This window comes from Engystomops pustulosus, chromosome 7 (assembly GCF_040894005.1).
Source record: "Engystomops pustulosus chromosome 7, aEngPut4.maternal, whole genome shotgun sequence".
Lineage (NCBI taxonomy): Eukaryota > Metazoa > Chordata > Amphibia > Anura > Leptodactylidae > Engystomops > Engystomops pustulosus.
The window spans coordinates 23,523,612-23,540,473 of record NC_092417.1 but is presented as its reverse complement, the minus strand read 5'-3'; the positions used below and the strand labels follow the sequence as shown (position 1 = coordinate 23,540,473).

General features: G+C 47.6%; 1 protein-coding gene across 4 annotated transcripts in view; it reads left to right on the top strand.

The window, feature by feature from the left end:
- CADM3 (cell adhesion molecule 3) overlaps positions 1–16,862 on the top strand; it is a 265,166-nt gene that overhangs the window by 194,478 nt on the left and 53,826 nt on the right. For all 4 annotated transcript variants that reach the window (XM_072115133.1, XM_072115132.1, XM_072115134.1 and 1 more), the window contains one exon: positions 8,516–8,686. In XM_072115133.1, coding sequence (XP_071971234.1) covers positions 8,516–8,686 — 171 coding nt within the window. The remainder of the gene's footprint in view (positions 1–8,515; positions 8,687–16,862) is intronic.

Here is a 16,862-nt window from a genome sequence, read left to right as displayed (position 1 = left end):
GATGGCACATGGATGTAGCAATACACCGGACATCTTCTTCAAGTTTTATAGCTGGAGGCTACAGGTGATGATGGCTCCTAGATGTAGCAAGAGACAGGGTATCTTCTTGGGGTCATAGCTGGTGACTGCAGGTGATGGTAGCACATAGATCTAGAGATACATGTAGCATCTTCTTCAGGTCCATAGCTGGTGGCTGCAGGTGGTGGCATAGAGATGCAGAGATACACAGGGCATCTTCTTCAGGTTCATAGCTGGTGGCTGCAGGTGGTGGCACATAGATGCAGAGATACACAGGGCATCTTCTTCAGGGTTCATAGCTGGTGGCTGCAGGTGGTGGCACATAGATGCAGAGATACACGGGGCATCTTCTTCAGGTCCATAGCTGGTGGCTGCAGGTGGTGGCACATAGATGCAGAGATACACGGGGCATCTTCTTCAGGTCCATAGCTGGTGGCTGCAGGTGGTGGCACATAGATGCAGGGATACACAGAGCATCTTCTTCAGGTTCATAGCTGGTGGCTGCAGGTGGTGGCACATAGATGCAGAGATACACAGGGCATCTTCTTCAGGTCCATAGCTGGTGGCTGCAGGTGGTGGCACATAGATGCAGAGATACACAGGGCATCTTCTTCATGATCATAGCTGGTGGCTGCAGGTAGTGGCACATAGATGCAGAGATACACAGGACATCTTCTTCAGGTTCATAGCTGGTGGCTGCAGGTGGTGGCACATAGATGCAGGGATACACAGGGCATCTTCTTCAGGTTCATAGCTGGTGGCTGCAGGTGGTGGCACAGAGATGCAGAGATACACAGGACATCTTCTTCAGGTTCATAGCTGGTGGCTGCAGGTGGTGGCACCTAGATGCAGAGATACACAGGACATCTTCTTCAGGTTCATAGCTGGTGGCTGCAGGTGGTGGCACAGAGATGCAGAGATACACAGGGCATCTTCTTCAGGTTCATAGCTGGTGGCTGCAGGTGGTGGCACATAGATGCAGAGATACACAGGGCATCTTCTCCAGGTTCATAGCTGGTGGCTGCAGGTGGTGGCACCTAAATGCAGAGATACACAGGACATCTTCTTCAGGTTCATAGCTGGTGGCTGCAGGTGGTGGCACAGAGATGCAGAGATACACAGGGCATCTTCTTCAGGTTCATAGCTGGTGGCTGCAGGTGGTGGCACATAGATGCAGAGATACACAGGACATCTTCTCCAGGTTCATAGCTGGTGGCTGCAGGTGGTGGCACCTAGATGCAGAGATACACAGGGCATCTTCTTCGAGTCATAGCTGGTGGCTATAGGTGGTGGCACATAGATGAAGAGATCCATAGTACATTTTCTGCAGGTTCATAGCTGGTGGCTATAGGTGGTGGCACATAGATGCAGAGATCCATAGTACATTTTCTGCAGGTTCATAGCTGGTGGCTATAGGTGGTGGCACCTAGATGCAGAGATACACAGGGCATCTTCTTCGAGTCATAGCTGGTGGCTATAGGTGGTGGCACATAGATGAAGAGATCCATAGTACATTTTCTGCAGGTTCATAGCTGGTGGCTATAGGTGGTGGCACATAGATGCAGAGATCCATAGTACATTTTCTGCAGGTTCATAGCTGGTGGCTATAGGTGGTGGCACATAGATGCAGAGATCCATAGTACATTTTCTGCAGGTTTATAGCTGATGGCACATGGATGTAGCAATACACCGGACATCTTCTTCAAGTTTTATAGCTGGAGGCTACAGGTGATGATGGCTCCTAGATGTAGCAAGAGACAGGGCATCTTCTTGGGTTCATAGCTGGTGACTGCAGGTGATGGTAGCACATAGATCTAGAGATACATGTAGCATCTTCTTCAGGGTTCATAGCTGGTGGCTGCAGGTGGTGGCACATAGATGCAGAGATACACAGGGCATCTTCTTCAGGTCCATAGCTGGTGGCTGCAGGTGGTGGCACATAGATGCAGGGATACACAGGACATCTTCTTCAGGTTCATAGCTGGTGGCTGCAGGTGGTGGCACAGAGATGCAGAGATACACAGGACATCTTCTTCAGGTTCATAGTTGGTGGCTGCAGGTGGTGGCACAGAGATGCAGAGATACACAGGGCATCTTCTTCAGGTCCATAGCTGGTGGCTGCAGGTGGTGGCACATAGATGCAGAGATACACAGGGCATCTTCTTCAGGTTCATAGCTGGTGGCTGCAGGTGGTGGCACAGAGATGCAGAGATACACAGGGCATCTTCTTCAGGTTCATAGCTGGTGGCTGCAGGTGGTGGCACATAGATGCAGGGATACACAGAGCATCTTCTTCAGGTTCATAGCTGGTGGCTGCAGGTGGTGGCACATAGATGCAGAGATACACGGGGCATCTTCTTCAGGTCCATAGCTGGTGGCTGCAGGTGGTGACACCTAGATGCAGAGATACACAGGACATCTTCTTCAGGTTCATAGCTGGTGGCTGCAGGTGGTGACACCTAGATTCAGAGATACACAGGACATCTTCTTCAGGTTCATAGCTGGTGGCTGCAGGTGGTGGCACAGAGATGCAGAGATACACAGGGCATATTCTCCAGGTTCATAGCTGGTGGCTGCAGGTGGTGGCACATAGATGCAGAGATATACAGGGCATCTTCTTCAGGTTCATAGCTGGTGGCTGCAGGTGGTGGCACAGAGATGCAGAGATACACAGGACATCTTCTTCAGGTTCATAGCTGGTGGCTGCAGGTGGTGGCACAGAGATGCAGAGATACACAGGGCATCTTCTTCAGGTTCATAGCTGGTGGCTGCAGGTGGTGGCACATAGATGCAGAGATACATAGGGCATCTTCTCCAGGTTCATAGCTGGTGGCTGCAGGTGGTGGCACCTAGATGCAGAGATACATAGGGCATCTTCTTCAGGTTCATAGCTGGTGGCTGCAGGTGGTGGCACCTAGATGCAGAGATACACAGGGCATCTTCTTCGAGTCATAGCTGGTGGCTATAGGTGGTGGCACATAGATGCAGAGATCCATAGTACATTTTCTGCAGGTTCATAGCTGGCGGCTGCAGGTGGTGGCACATAGATGCAGAGATACACAGGACATCTTCTTCGTGGCTATAGGTGGTGGCACATAGATGCAGAGATCCATAGTACATTTTCTGCAGGTTCATAGCTGGTGGCTATAGGTGGTGGCACATAGATGCAGAGATCCATAGTACATTTTCTGCAGGTTTATAGCTGATGGCACATGGATGTAGCAATACACCGGACATCTTCTTCAAGTTTTATAGCTGGAGGCTACAGGTGATGATGGCTCCTAGATGTAGCAAGAGACAGGGCATCTTCTTCAGGTTCATAGCTGGTGGCTGCAGGTGGTGGCATAGAGATGCAGAGATACACAGGGCATCTTCTTCAGGTTCATAGCTGGTGGCTGCAGGTGGTGGCACAGAGATGCAGAGATACACAGGGCATCTTCTTCAGGGTTCATAGCTGGTGGCTGCAGGTGGTGGCACATAGATGCAGAGATACATGGGGCATCTTCTTCAGGTCCATAGCTGGTGGCTGCAGGTGGTGGCACATAGATGCAGAGATACACGGGGCATCTTCTTCAGGTCCATAGCTGGTGGCTGCAGGTGGTGGCACATAGATGCAGGGATACACAGAGCATCTTCTTCAGGTTCATAGCTGGTGGCTGCAGGTGGTGGCACATAGATGCAGAGATACACAGGGCATCTTCTTCAGGTCCATAGCTGGTGGCTGCAGGTGGTGGCACATAGATGCAGAGATACACAGGGCATCTTCTTCATGATCATAGCTGGTGGCTGCAGGTAGTGGCACATAGATGCAGAGATACACAGGGCATCTTCTTCAGGTTCATAGCTGGTGGCTGCAGGTGGTGGCACAGAGATGCAGAGATACACAGGACATCTTCTTCAGGTTTATAGCTGGTGGCTGCAGGTGGTGGCACCTAGATGCAGAGATACACAGGACATCTTCTTCAGGTTCATAGCTGGTGGCTGCAGGTGGTGGCACAGAGATGCAGAGATACACAGGGCATCTTCTTCAGGTTCATAGCTGGTGGCTGCAGGTGGTGGCACATAGATGCAGAGATACACAGGGCATCTTCTCCAGGTTCATAGCTGGTGGCTGCAGGTGGTGGCACCTAGATGCAGAGATACACAGGACATCTTCTTCAGGTTCATAGCTGGTGGCTGCAGGTGGTGGCACAGAGATGCAGAGATACACAGGGCATCTTCTTCAGGTTCATAGCTGGTGGCTGCAGGTGGTGGCACATAGATGCAGAGATACACAGGACATCTTCTCCAGGTTCATAGCTGGTGGCTGCAGGTGGTGGCACCTAGATGCAGAGATACACAGGGCATCTTCTTCGAGTCATAGCTGGTGGCTATAGGTGGTGGCACATAGATGAAGAGATCCATAGTACATTTTCTGCAGGTTCATAGCTGGTGGCTATAGGTGGTGGCACATAGATGCAGAGATCCATAGTACATTTTCTGCAGGTTCATAGCTGGTGGCTATAGGTGGTGGCACCTAGATGCAGAGATACACAGGGCATCTTCTTCGAGTCATAGCTGGTGGCTATAGGTGGTGGCACATAGATGAAGAGATCCATAGTACATTTTCTGCAGGTTCATAGCTGGTGGCTATAGGTGGTGGCACATAGATGCAGAGATCCATAGTACATTTTCTGCAGGTTCATAGCTGGTGGCTATAGGTGGTGGCACATAGATGCAGAGATCCATAGTACATTTTCTGCAGATTTATAGCTGATGGCACATGGATGTAGCAATACACCGGACATCTTCTTCAAGTTTTATAGCTGGAGGCTACAGGTGATGATGGCTCCTAGATGTAGCAAGAGACAGGGCATCTTCTTGGGTTCATAGCTGGTGACTGCAGGTGATGGTAGCACATAGATCTAGAGATACATGTAGCATCTTCTTCAGGGTTCATAGCTGGTTGCTGCAGGTGGTGGCACAGAGATGCAGAGATACACAGGGCATCTTCTTCAGGTCCATAGCTGGTGGCTGCAGGTGGTGGCACATAGATGCAGAGATACACAGGGCATCTTCTTCAGGTTCATAGCTGGTGGCTGCAGGTGGTGGCACAGAGATGCAGAGATACACAGGGCATCTTCTTCAGGTCCATAGCTGGTGGCTGCAGGTGGTGGCACATAGATGCAGGGATACACAGAGCATCTTCTTCAGGTTCATAGCTGGTGGCTGCAGGTGGTGGCACATAGATGCAGAGATACACGGGGCATCTTCTTCAGGTCCATAGCTGGTGGCTGCAGGTGGTGACACCTAGATGCAGAGATACACAGGACATCTTCTTCAGGTTCATAGCTGGTGGCTGCAGGTGGTGACACCTAGATTCAGAGATACACAGGACATCTTCTTCAGGTTCATAGCTGGTGGCTGCAGGTGGTGGCACCTAGATGCAGAGATACACAGGGCATCTTCTCCAGGTTCATAGCTGGTGGCTGCAGGTGGTGGCACATAGATGCAGAGATATACAGGGCATCTTCTTCAGGTTCATAGCTGGTGGCTGCAGGTGGTGGCACAGAGATGCAGAGATACACAGGACATCTTCTTCAGGTTCATAGCTGGTGGCTGCAGGTGGTGGCACAGAGATGCAGAGATACACAGGGCATCTTCTTCAGGTTCATAGCTGGTGGCTGCAGGTGGTGGCACATAGATGCAGAGATACACAGGGCATCTTCTCCAGGTTCATAGCTGGTGGCTGCAGGTGGTGGCACCTAGATGCAGAGATACACAGGACATCTTCTTCAGGTTCATAGCTGGTGGCTGCAGGTGGTGGCACAGAGATGCAGAGATACACAGGGCATCTTCTTCAGGTTCATAGCTGGTGGCTGCAGGTGGTGGCACATAGATGCAGAGATACACAGGACATCTTCTCCAGGTTCATAGCTGGTGGCTGCAGGTGGTGGCACCTAGATGCAGAGATACACAGGGCATCTTCTTCGAGTCATAGCTGGTGGCTATAGGTGGTGGCACATAGATGAAGAGATCCATAGTACATTTTCTGCAGGTTCATAGCTGGTGGCTATAGGTGGTGGCACATAGATGCAGAGATCCATAGTACATTTTCTGCAGGTTCATAGCTGGTGGCTATAGGTGGTGGCACATAGATGCAGAGATACACAGGGCATCTTCTTCAGGTTCATAGCTGGTGGCTGCAGGTGGTGGCACATAGATGCAGAGATACACAGGGCATCTTCTTCAGGTTCATAGCTGGTGGCTGCAGGTGGTGGCACATAGATGCAGAGATACATAGGGCATCTTCTCCAGGTTCATAGCTGGTGGCTATAGGTGGTGGCACATAGATGCAGAGATACACAGGACTTCTTCTTCAGGTTCATAGCTGGTGGCTGCAGGTGGTGGCACATAGATGCAGGGATACACAGGGCATCTTCTTCAGGTTCATAGCTGGTGGCTGCAGGTGGTGGCACATAGATGCAGAGATACATAGGGCATCTTCTTCAGGTTCATAGCTGGTGGCTGCAGGTAGTGGCACATAGATGCAGAGATACACAGGACATCTTCTCCAGGTTCATAGCTGGTGGCTGCAGGTGGTGGCACAGAGATGCAGAGATACACAGGGCATCTTCTCCAGGTTCATAGCTGGTGGCTGCAGGTGGTGGCACATAGATGCAGAGATACACAGAGCATCTTCTTCAGGATCATAGCTGGTGGCTGCAGGTGGTGGCACCTAGATGCAGAGATACACAGGGCATCTTCTTCAGGTTCATAGCTGGTGGCTGCAGGTGGTGGCACAGAGATGCAGAGATACACAGGACATCTTCTTCAGGTTCATAGCTGGTGGCTGCAGGTGGTGGCACCTAGATGCAGAGATACACAGGGCATCTTCTTCAGGTTCATAGCTGGTGGCTGCAGGTGGTGGCACATAGATGCAGAGATACACAGGGTATCTTCTTCAGGTTTATAGCTGGTGGCTGCAGGTGGTGGCACATAGATGCAGGGATACACAGGACATCTTCTTCAGGTTCATAGCTGGTGGCTGCAGGTGGTGGCACAGAGATGCAGAGATACACAGGACATCTTCTTCAGGTTCATAGCTGGTGGCTGCAGGTGGTGGCACATAGATGCAGAGATACACAGGGTATCTTCTTCAGGTTTATAGCTGGTGGCTGCAGGTGGTGGCACAGAGATGCAGAGATACACAGGATATCTTCTTCAGGTTCATAGCTGGTGGCTGCAGGTGGTGGCACATAGATGTAGCGTTTCACAGGGCTCATGGTTCTTTCCCCTGAAACCTCAGAGTTAGTCGGCAGTGCATGTGTCATCTTCATATATACTATTTATGAACATTTCAATTTTAGTTTTAGTTACTCTTTGATGTTACAGTCTGAAAACATTGCTGCAGAGCCACAGTGTAAGTCCCCGCACTTCTGAAGATCAAAGACTCTGTTTCAGCCCTTCCTTAAAACAAAGTGACTAGCTAATCTTTCTTCTTATATAACTGTGATCCTGATCTGGAGTCAGAGTAGCAGTCATCTAAGTAGACCAAGATCTTATAACAATACAGTCATGGAGAGCAGTTCAAGATGGAAGCCCAAGACACAACGTCTCCAGGTTGCAGTCTTATATGCTTTGCCATTTCCTCTTAGGACTACCTGTACTGAGCAAAGAAGACTACAAAGTTCCCGATAAGCCTTTGTAGCTATTGAGCGGAGCAGGTGGAGGCCCAAGCGCTCTTCCCTTTATATCCGACAATGAAAAACGGTGGCAAATAATTAGGCATCATTAAAAATGGTAGTAATAGGAATAGGGTTTTGATCAATTAAGAAGGTTTATATAGAAGATGGGTCTTTTACTGGTGGTCAAGAGAGTGGAAAAGGAATATTATCAGCATTCCAGGCATGTGAAGGGTTAATGAAACCATCATTTGATGTCCAGGGCAGTAGAGAAGTTAATATTGACACCACCTCTAAGGTAAAAGCTGAGATGGGGTTCATGTCCATCTTTCAATAGAAGAGAAAATGTTAATAGAAAATAGTTTGGTGGCTTAGGGCATAGTAACGGTTAATTCTGTTATTCCTGATGGTCTAACGCAGAGAAGGGTTTGTTCTAAATCACTGATGGGTTAGGGGCAGTGAAAGGGTTAATCCTGGGTTAACAAGAAACTAAATACTGAGAATTCAGCCTCCTTTTACCTCTGTGCAAAGGTCACGGGGACAATTGCAGAGAAGTTATAGAGAGAATTGTGCAGCTCTATGGTTGCATAGTTCACCTTATGATTGCCATGAGAGTCGTTCTCATGGTTGGTTGGACTGTTGGTGGGTTGGTCATGTACCAGAGTCACTTATAAGCCGCTAACAGTAATACTGAGTGATCCCTACCATTAGTCAGTCTCAAGGTTGACATTAGAAGGGTAAATCTTTTTCAAGGGGTATCATAATAATGATATCAGAACATCTGACCTTACTAGACCTTACTCATGTTTTCCTTTCTAATTTTCTTCCTTCAGGAGCTCGAAACTCTGAAACAAGGGACGCAAATGGCAAAACATTCACTGTAGTCAGCCTCATAAGCTTCCCCGTCACCAAAGCCGATGACCAGGTGGAAATTACCTGCACTGTTGGCCACGAGTCAATGCCCAATACTTTCAAATCCTCCAGCCAGAAGCTCCAGGTCTTATGTAAGTTCACATTTCTTCTACATTTTCATGTTTTATGATTGAATTTATGAAGTGCATCTGTAAATGTGATACCTTCAGACAGGATTTGTCATGCCCCCTGGTCCTTCAGCCGCACCAGATATATCAAGAGGCTCCGGTCTTCTGATATATCCAGTAGGAGGGTGCACTCCAGGTCTTGTGGGGTGTACAGTTACACTATAGCCTACCTCAGTTCCTAGTGTGTGGGCTATAGCTAGTGTGTAGGTGCGGCGCACTCCACCTCTAGGGCACAGCTCCCTTCACGCCCAACTTTAGACTCCTTGAAGATCCCTATTGTAAAGAAGATAGTGTGGAACCACTGAACCTAGTGGAATTAGGTCTACTCTGAAGATCTTTGAAGTATCTGGACCACCAGGCTGTTCTTTCGTGTGTCAGTCTCTATTCTGATTAACCCATAAAAGTGAAGAGACATCGATCCATGGCACAGAAGCATCAGGCAAAGACATGGACTGTGGACAAGCCAAGGTCTGGGCCGAGTCTGAGGGTAATCCAGGTGGAGGCCAGGGTAGTAGTCATACTGTCAGTATTATAGACGGACAGTGGTCAGGACCGTTTCATAGTCGGGTGACGCAAGAAGTAACTATAGGAAACTCCTTTACATGACACTATTGCTCAGGTACTACACATAGAGTAAGGTAGAAGATGCCTTAGATATCCAGGGGAATGTCGTTGAACACGGGAACGAAGCGACCACCAGTGTTACGGTCATAGTGGTCATGTACGATGGCAGAAAAGAAGATCGTTTCCAGGACACTTCACACTTTTGTATCTAATTAGTGTGTAGACAACCAGTATGGACTGCACCATATAGGTATAACTGCTTGACGTGACCCCAGTCTTGCCTTGTCAAACATCCAACAGGGGGAGTCCTTCTCATATTGTCTAGTGGACATCCCCCGGACCCTCGGCTGTGAGTAGCAGAGTATTATGTGCACATATTTACCTAATGACTGATGCTTTGCGCGTCGGAGGATTTGCTGAGCTTGCATTTCTCCGTTCTCCCGTTACCTGTGTGTGTGTAATTAGAAGGAGATTGAACATTATGTCTCACCAGAAACCACCTCACACCAGGAAATGTTCAAATTAAGAAATTCTCCTCCAGGAATATGTCTGCAATTGTGAAAAGTGATTGAATATGTGAGAATTTTTAGCTGTTATTTTTGCCACTCGTGAAGTCGAGTAAAGTCGGTGATAATTGATGTCGTACAGAAGTGGCACACACGGCGAAACCCGTTGGGGGAAGGGGCGGTCCGAGACAAAGAGTGTCTCTGTTTTTGAAGGACTCAACTTGACCAGGTTATTTTAGTCATTTCATTGGAGACCTTGTAATACCACTTTTATCCTGTAGAGGCCACTGCAGGAAAAAAGATGTGGTCAACCGATCTCAAGGGTAATGATTGATCTCCATCGATCACTTCCTTCTGATATCTAGGGCCCCCAATAGTTGAACAAACGCTGGTTTTGGACCCCACCAACCCAAGATTGATGAACTATACTAAGGATAGATATGTCGCTGCAGATAGCATCCTTAAAGGGGGTTTCATGCCATAAAAATGATTCCACCCCCAACCCTATGTTTGACTTCCGTAGGTCTCAGGGGTCATCAGAAGAGGGGACATATTTGTCAATAGAGTCACCATCATTTTCTGTGTGATAGCAGTGCATATAACATAGGGGTACATGATAAATAGGGGTCCCACAGTTTAGGTCACCATAGATCAGTCATGTGGTTGGGTCAATAAATTATTTAAATAGGATGTAACCCCTAAAGGAGATATTCCAGGTTCATTTTATTGATCAGCTTAGGGGCTCTATCTGCTGATGTATTTTGCAGTCTCTGCTCAACAGCGCCATACAATGCATAGTGGCTGTGGTTGGTAAGGCAGATCATCCCCTTTTACTTCAATTGGACAGAGCTACAAGGAGGCAAAAGATGTGACATCATAGGACTAGATGGGTGTGGGTACTGGGGATCAGACCCGCTCTAAAAGGAAAGGTAATATATAGACCTGGAATACCCCTTTAAGAATGTCAGCAGTACAGAGGACAAGGGATCCAGGGCCTCAGCTTCATCTCCCGGCAGACGCACACAGTAACGTTAGCGGGAGGATTTATTTTTAGGTTAGAAGCACTTAGCCCACATCTTGTGCCGTGCGGATGCTGAATGTATGTGAACATTTCAGTTTATTTCATTTGGCTGAACATTATGCATTTAATGGCTAATTAGATGAATTGCAAAGTTCACTAATTTAATTGAACATGACATTTCAAAAATGATCATTTCAATACAGACCTTCTCTGATAAAGAGACAAAAAAATCTTATGCTGTACGGCCTTCTCAATTACCACCAATGATGAGGACGGGGGAAGACACGTCTACTGCCTGTATAGTAGAAGCCAATTCATAGGTTCATAAGTCTCCATGCTCCTCCATGACTGCTCTGCTTACATATGGATAAGCATCTGCTAACAGATATACACTCCAGAGGTGTACTCACTATTCTGCTGCTAGTGCAGTCACTGTGTACATACATGACATTACTTATCCTGTACTGATCCTGAGTTACATCCTGTATTATACTCCAGAGCTGCACTCACTATTTTTCTAGAGCAGTTACTGTGTACATACCTGACATTACTTATCCCGTACTGATCCTGAGTTACATCCTGTATTATACTCCAGAGCTGCACTCACTATTCTGCTGCTGGTGCAGTCACTGTGTACATACCTGGCATTACTTATCCCGTACTGATCCTGACTTACATCCTGTATTATACTCCAGAGCTGCACTCACTATTCTGCTGCTGGTGCAGTCACTGTGTACATACATGACATTACTCATCCTGTACTGATCCTGAGTTACATCCTGTATTATACTCCAGAGCTGCACTCACTATTCTGCTGCTGGTGCAGTCACTGTGTACATACATGACATTACTTATCCTGTACTGATCCTGAGTTACATCCTGTATTATACTCCGGAGCTGCACTCACTATTCTGCTGGTGCAGTCACTGTGTACATACATGACATTACTTATCCTGTACTGATCCTGAGTAACCTCCTGTATTATACTCCAGAGCTGCACTCACTATTCTGCTGCTGGTGCAGTCACTGTGTACATACATGACATTACTTATCCAGTACTGATCCTGAGTTACATCCTGTATTATACTCCAGAGCTGTACTCACTATTCTGCTGCTGGTGCAGTCATTGTGTACATACATGACATTACTTATCCTGTACTGATCCTGAGTTACATCCTGTATTATACTCTAGTGCTGCACTCACTATTCTGCTGCAGGTGCAGTCACTGTGTACATACATGACATTACTTATCCTGTACTGATCCTGAGTTACATCCTGTATTATACTCCAGAGCTGTACTCACTATTCTGCTGCTGGTGCAGTCACTGTGTACATACATGACATTACTTATCCTGTACTGATCCTGAGTTACATCCTGTATTATACCCCAGAGCTGCACTCACTATTCTGCTGCAGGTGCAGTCACTGTGTACATACATGACATTACTTATCCTGTACTGATCCTGAGTTACATCCTGTATTATACTCCAGAGCTGTACTCACTATTCTGCTGCTGGTGCAGTCACTGTGTACATACATGACATTACTTATCCTGTACTGATCCTGAGTTACATCCTGTATTATACTCTAGTGCTGCACTCACTATTCTGCTGCTGGTGCAGTCACTGTGTACATACATGACATTACTTATCCTGTACTGATCCTGAGTTACATCCTGTATTATACTCCAGAGCTGCACTCACTATTCTGCTGCTGGTGCAGTCACTGTGTACATACAAGACATTACTTATCCTGTACTGATCCTGAGTTACATCCTGTATTATACCCCAGAGCTGCACTCACTATTCTGCTGCAGGTGCAGTCACTGTGTACATACATGACATTACTTATCCTGTACTGATCCTGAGATACATCCTGTATTATACCCCAGAGCTGCACTCACTATTCTGCTGCTGGTGCAGTCACTGTGTACATACATGACATTACTTATCCTGTACTGACTGTGAGTTACATCCTGTATTATACTCCAGAGATGCACTCACTATTCTGCTGGTGCAGTTACTGTACATACATGACATTACTTATCCTGTACTGATCCTGAGTTACATCCCATAACTTATCCTCACTTAGTTCACCCTTTCACAATATTTGCAAGACTTATACATGCTGATTCAAGCTTGTGGACTGTATTGCCCCGCTCTATTGGCTCCTGACCTTTTCTCAAGAATGCCTAAAATATATTTGCTCCATGTATCCATATATTTTTTATATTCATGAAATCTTTCATACAATCTTACAGTGTTGATCCAGAAAAAGAAAAACGAAACTGGCCCATAGTGGTGGGAATGATTCTGTGCTGCACGGATTATCTTGGATGTGCCTCTCCTGTAGGATCATGTCTCTTATTCGGGCAGCCGGCTCTACATAGCTGAAATTTGTATGTCATAAATGGTTGGATGGCAGACCACTTCCCGCAGTCAGGTTTCTACATCGTCATCGGCCGTCTAATGAATAACACATGGGCCGGACACACTGACATGATAGGTTTTGGCTGTTTACGATACAGCTCAGCATTTTGTTGCTTTCTCGTATATTTAACAAGATTTGACTGGATTCTGGTTTCGGGCTATAACTTACCCATCCGGCAACACGGGAAGCTGTTAGGGGCTCCGGCTTGTGAGACCTGTAAAATGAGAGATATCACTCTGTACGGGATCTGACTGTTCTCACCTCCCTCCCCGCTGCCTGATTATCTGTGTGAGATTGTCAGCTCAGCCCTACAGGCCATCTGCACGCGGGCGAAACTTACCGAAATGTGATTAAGACCGGCATGGAAGACACGGTGCAACATCTACATCTCATTGATTCTATAACATATTTTAACAATGGCGGTAGTGTTCTGTGAGGCCTATTGTTATTGGGTTTCTCGGGTCCATAGTATATTGGATATAAGGGAATTAGCTGATTTTCCCTTGTCCATGGTGCTGGGTGCATAACATGGGACCTATGTGTAATAACATGATGGGTGCCTGTAGTCTTGTCCATGGTGCTGAGGGCATAACATGGGACCTATGTGTAATAACATGGTGGGTGCCTGTAGTCCTCTCCATGGTGCTGAGTGCATTACATGGGACCTATGTGTAATAACATGGTGGGTGCCTGTAGTCTTGCCCATGGTGCTGAGGGCATAAATTGGGACCTATGTGTAATAACATGGTGGGTGCCTGTAGTCCTCTCCATGGTGCTGAGTGCATAACATGGGACCTATGTGTAATAACATGGTGAGCGCCTGTAGTCCTCTCCATGGTGCTGAATACATAACATGGGGCCTATGGGTAATAACATGGTGGGTGCCTGTAGTCCTGTCCATGGTGCTGAGTGCATAACATGGGACCTATGTGTAATAACATGGTGGGCGCCTGTAGTCCTCTCCATGGTGCTGAATACATAACATGGGGCCTATGGGTAATAACATGGTGGGTGCCTGTAGTCCTCTCCATGGTGCTGAGTGCATAACATGGGACCTATGTGTAATAACATGGTGGGTGCCTGTAGTCCTGTCCATGGTGCTGAGTGCATAACATGGGACCTATGTGTAATAACATGGTGAGTGCCTGTAGTCTTGTCCATGGTGCTGAGTGCATAACATGGGACCTATGTGTAATAACATGGTGGGTGCCTGTAGTCTTGTCCATGGTGCTGAGTGCATAACATGGGACCTATGTGTAATAAGATGGTGGGTGCCTGTAGTCCTCTCCAGGGTGCTGAGTGCATAACATGGGACCTATGTGTAATAACATGGTGGGTGCCTGTAGTCCTCTCCAGGGTGCTGAGTGCATAACATGGGACCTATGTGTAATAACATGGTGGGTGCCTGTAGTCCTCTCCAGGGTGCTGAGTGCATAACATGGGACCTATGTGTAATAACATGGTGGGTGCCTGTAGTCTTGTCCATGGTGCTGAGTGCATAACATGGGACCTATGTGTAATAACATGGTGGGTGCCTGTAGTCTTGTCCATGGTGCTGAGTGCATAACATGGGACCTATGTGTAATAAGATGGTGGGTGCCTGTAGTCCTCTCCAGGGTGCTGAGTGCATAACATTGGACCTATGTGTAATAACATGGTGGGTGCCTGTAGTCCTCTCCAGGGTGCTGAGTGCATAACATGGGACCTATGTGTAATAACATGGTGGGTGCCTGTAGTCCTCTCCATGGTGCTGAATGCATAACATGGGGCCTATTTATCATACCATGGTGGGTGCCTGTAGTCCTCTCCATGGTGCTGAGTGCATAACATGGGACCTATGTGTAATAACATGGTGGGTGCCTGTAGTCTTGTCCATGGTGCTGAGTGCATAACATGGGACCTATGTGTAATAACATGGTGGGTGCCTGTAGTCCTCTCCATGGTGCTGAATGCATAACATGGGGCCTATTTATCATACCATGGTGGGTGCCTGTAGTCCTCTCCATGGTGCTGAGTGCATAACATGGGACCTATGTGTAATAACATGGTGGGTGCCTGTAGTCTTGTCCATGGTGCTGAGTGCATAACATGGGACCTATGTGTAATAACATGGTGAGCGCCTGTAGTCCTCTCCATGGTGCTGAATACATAACATGGGGCCTATGGGTAATAACATGGTGGGTGCCTGTAGTCCTCTCCATGGTGCTGAGTGCATAACATGGGACCTATGTGTAATAACATGGTGGGTGCCTGTAGTCTTGTCCATGGTGCTGAGTGCATAACATGGGACCTATGTGTAATAACATGGTGGGTGCCTGTAGTCCTCTCCATGGTGCTGAATACATAACATGGGGCCTATGGGTAATAACATGGTGGGTGCCTGTAGTCCTCTCCATGGTGCTGAGTGCATAACATGGGACCTATGTGTAATAACATGGTGGGTGCCTGTAGTCCTGTCCATGGTGCTGAGTGCATAACATGGGACCTATGTGTAATAACATGGTGAGTGCCTGTAGTCTTGTCCATGGTGCTGAGTGCATAACATGGGACCTATGTGTAATAACATGGTGGGTGCCTGTAGTCTTGTCCATGGTGCTGAGTGCATAACATGGGACCTATGTGTAATAACATGGTGGGTGCCTGTAGTCTTGTCCATGGTGCTGAGTGCATAACATGGGACCTATGTGTAATAAGATGGTGGGTGCCTGTAGTCCTCTCCAGGGTGCTGAGTGCATAACATGGGACCTATGTGTAATAACATGGTGGGTGCCTGTAGTCCTCTCCAGGGTGCTGAGTGCATAACATGGGACCTATGTGTAATAACATGGTGGGTGCCTGTAGTCCTCTCCATGGTGCTGAATGCATAACATGGGGCCTATTTATCATACCATGGTGGGTGCCTGTAGTCCTCTCCATGGTGCTGAGTGCATAACATGGGACCTATGTGTAATAACATGGTGGGTGCCTGTAGTCTTGTCCATGGTGCTGAGTGCATAACATGGGACCTATGTATAATAACATGGTGGGTGCCTGTAGTCCTCTCCAGGGTGCTGAGTGCATAACATGGGACCTATGTGTAATAACATGGTGGGTGCCTGTAGTCCTCTCCAGGGTGCTGAGTGCATAACATGGGACCTATGTGTAATAACATGGTGGGTGCCTGTAGTCTTGTCCATGGTGCTGAGTGCATAACATGGGACCTATGTGTAATAACATGGTGGGTGCCTGTAGTCTTGTCCATGGTGCTGAGTGCATAACATGGGACCTATGTGTAATAAGATGGTGGGTGCCTGTAGTCCTCTCCAGGGTGCTGAGTGCATAACATGGGACCTATGTGTAATAACATGGTGGGTGCCTGTAGTCCTCTCCAGGGTGCTGAGTGCATAACATGGGACCTATGTGTAATAACATGGTGGGTGCCTGTAGTCCTCTCCATGGTGCTGAATGCATAACATGGGGCCTATTTATCATACCATGGTGGGTGCCTGTAGTCCTCTCCATGGTGCTGAGTGCATAACATGGGACCTATGTGTAATAACATGGTGGGTGCCTGTAGTCTTGTCCATGGTGCTGAGTGCATAACATGGGACCTATGTGTAATAACATGGTGGGTGCCTG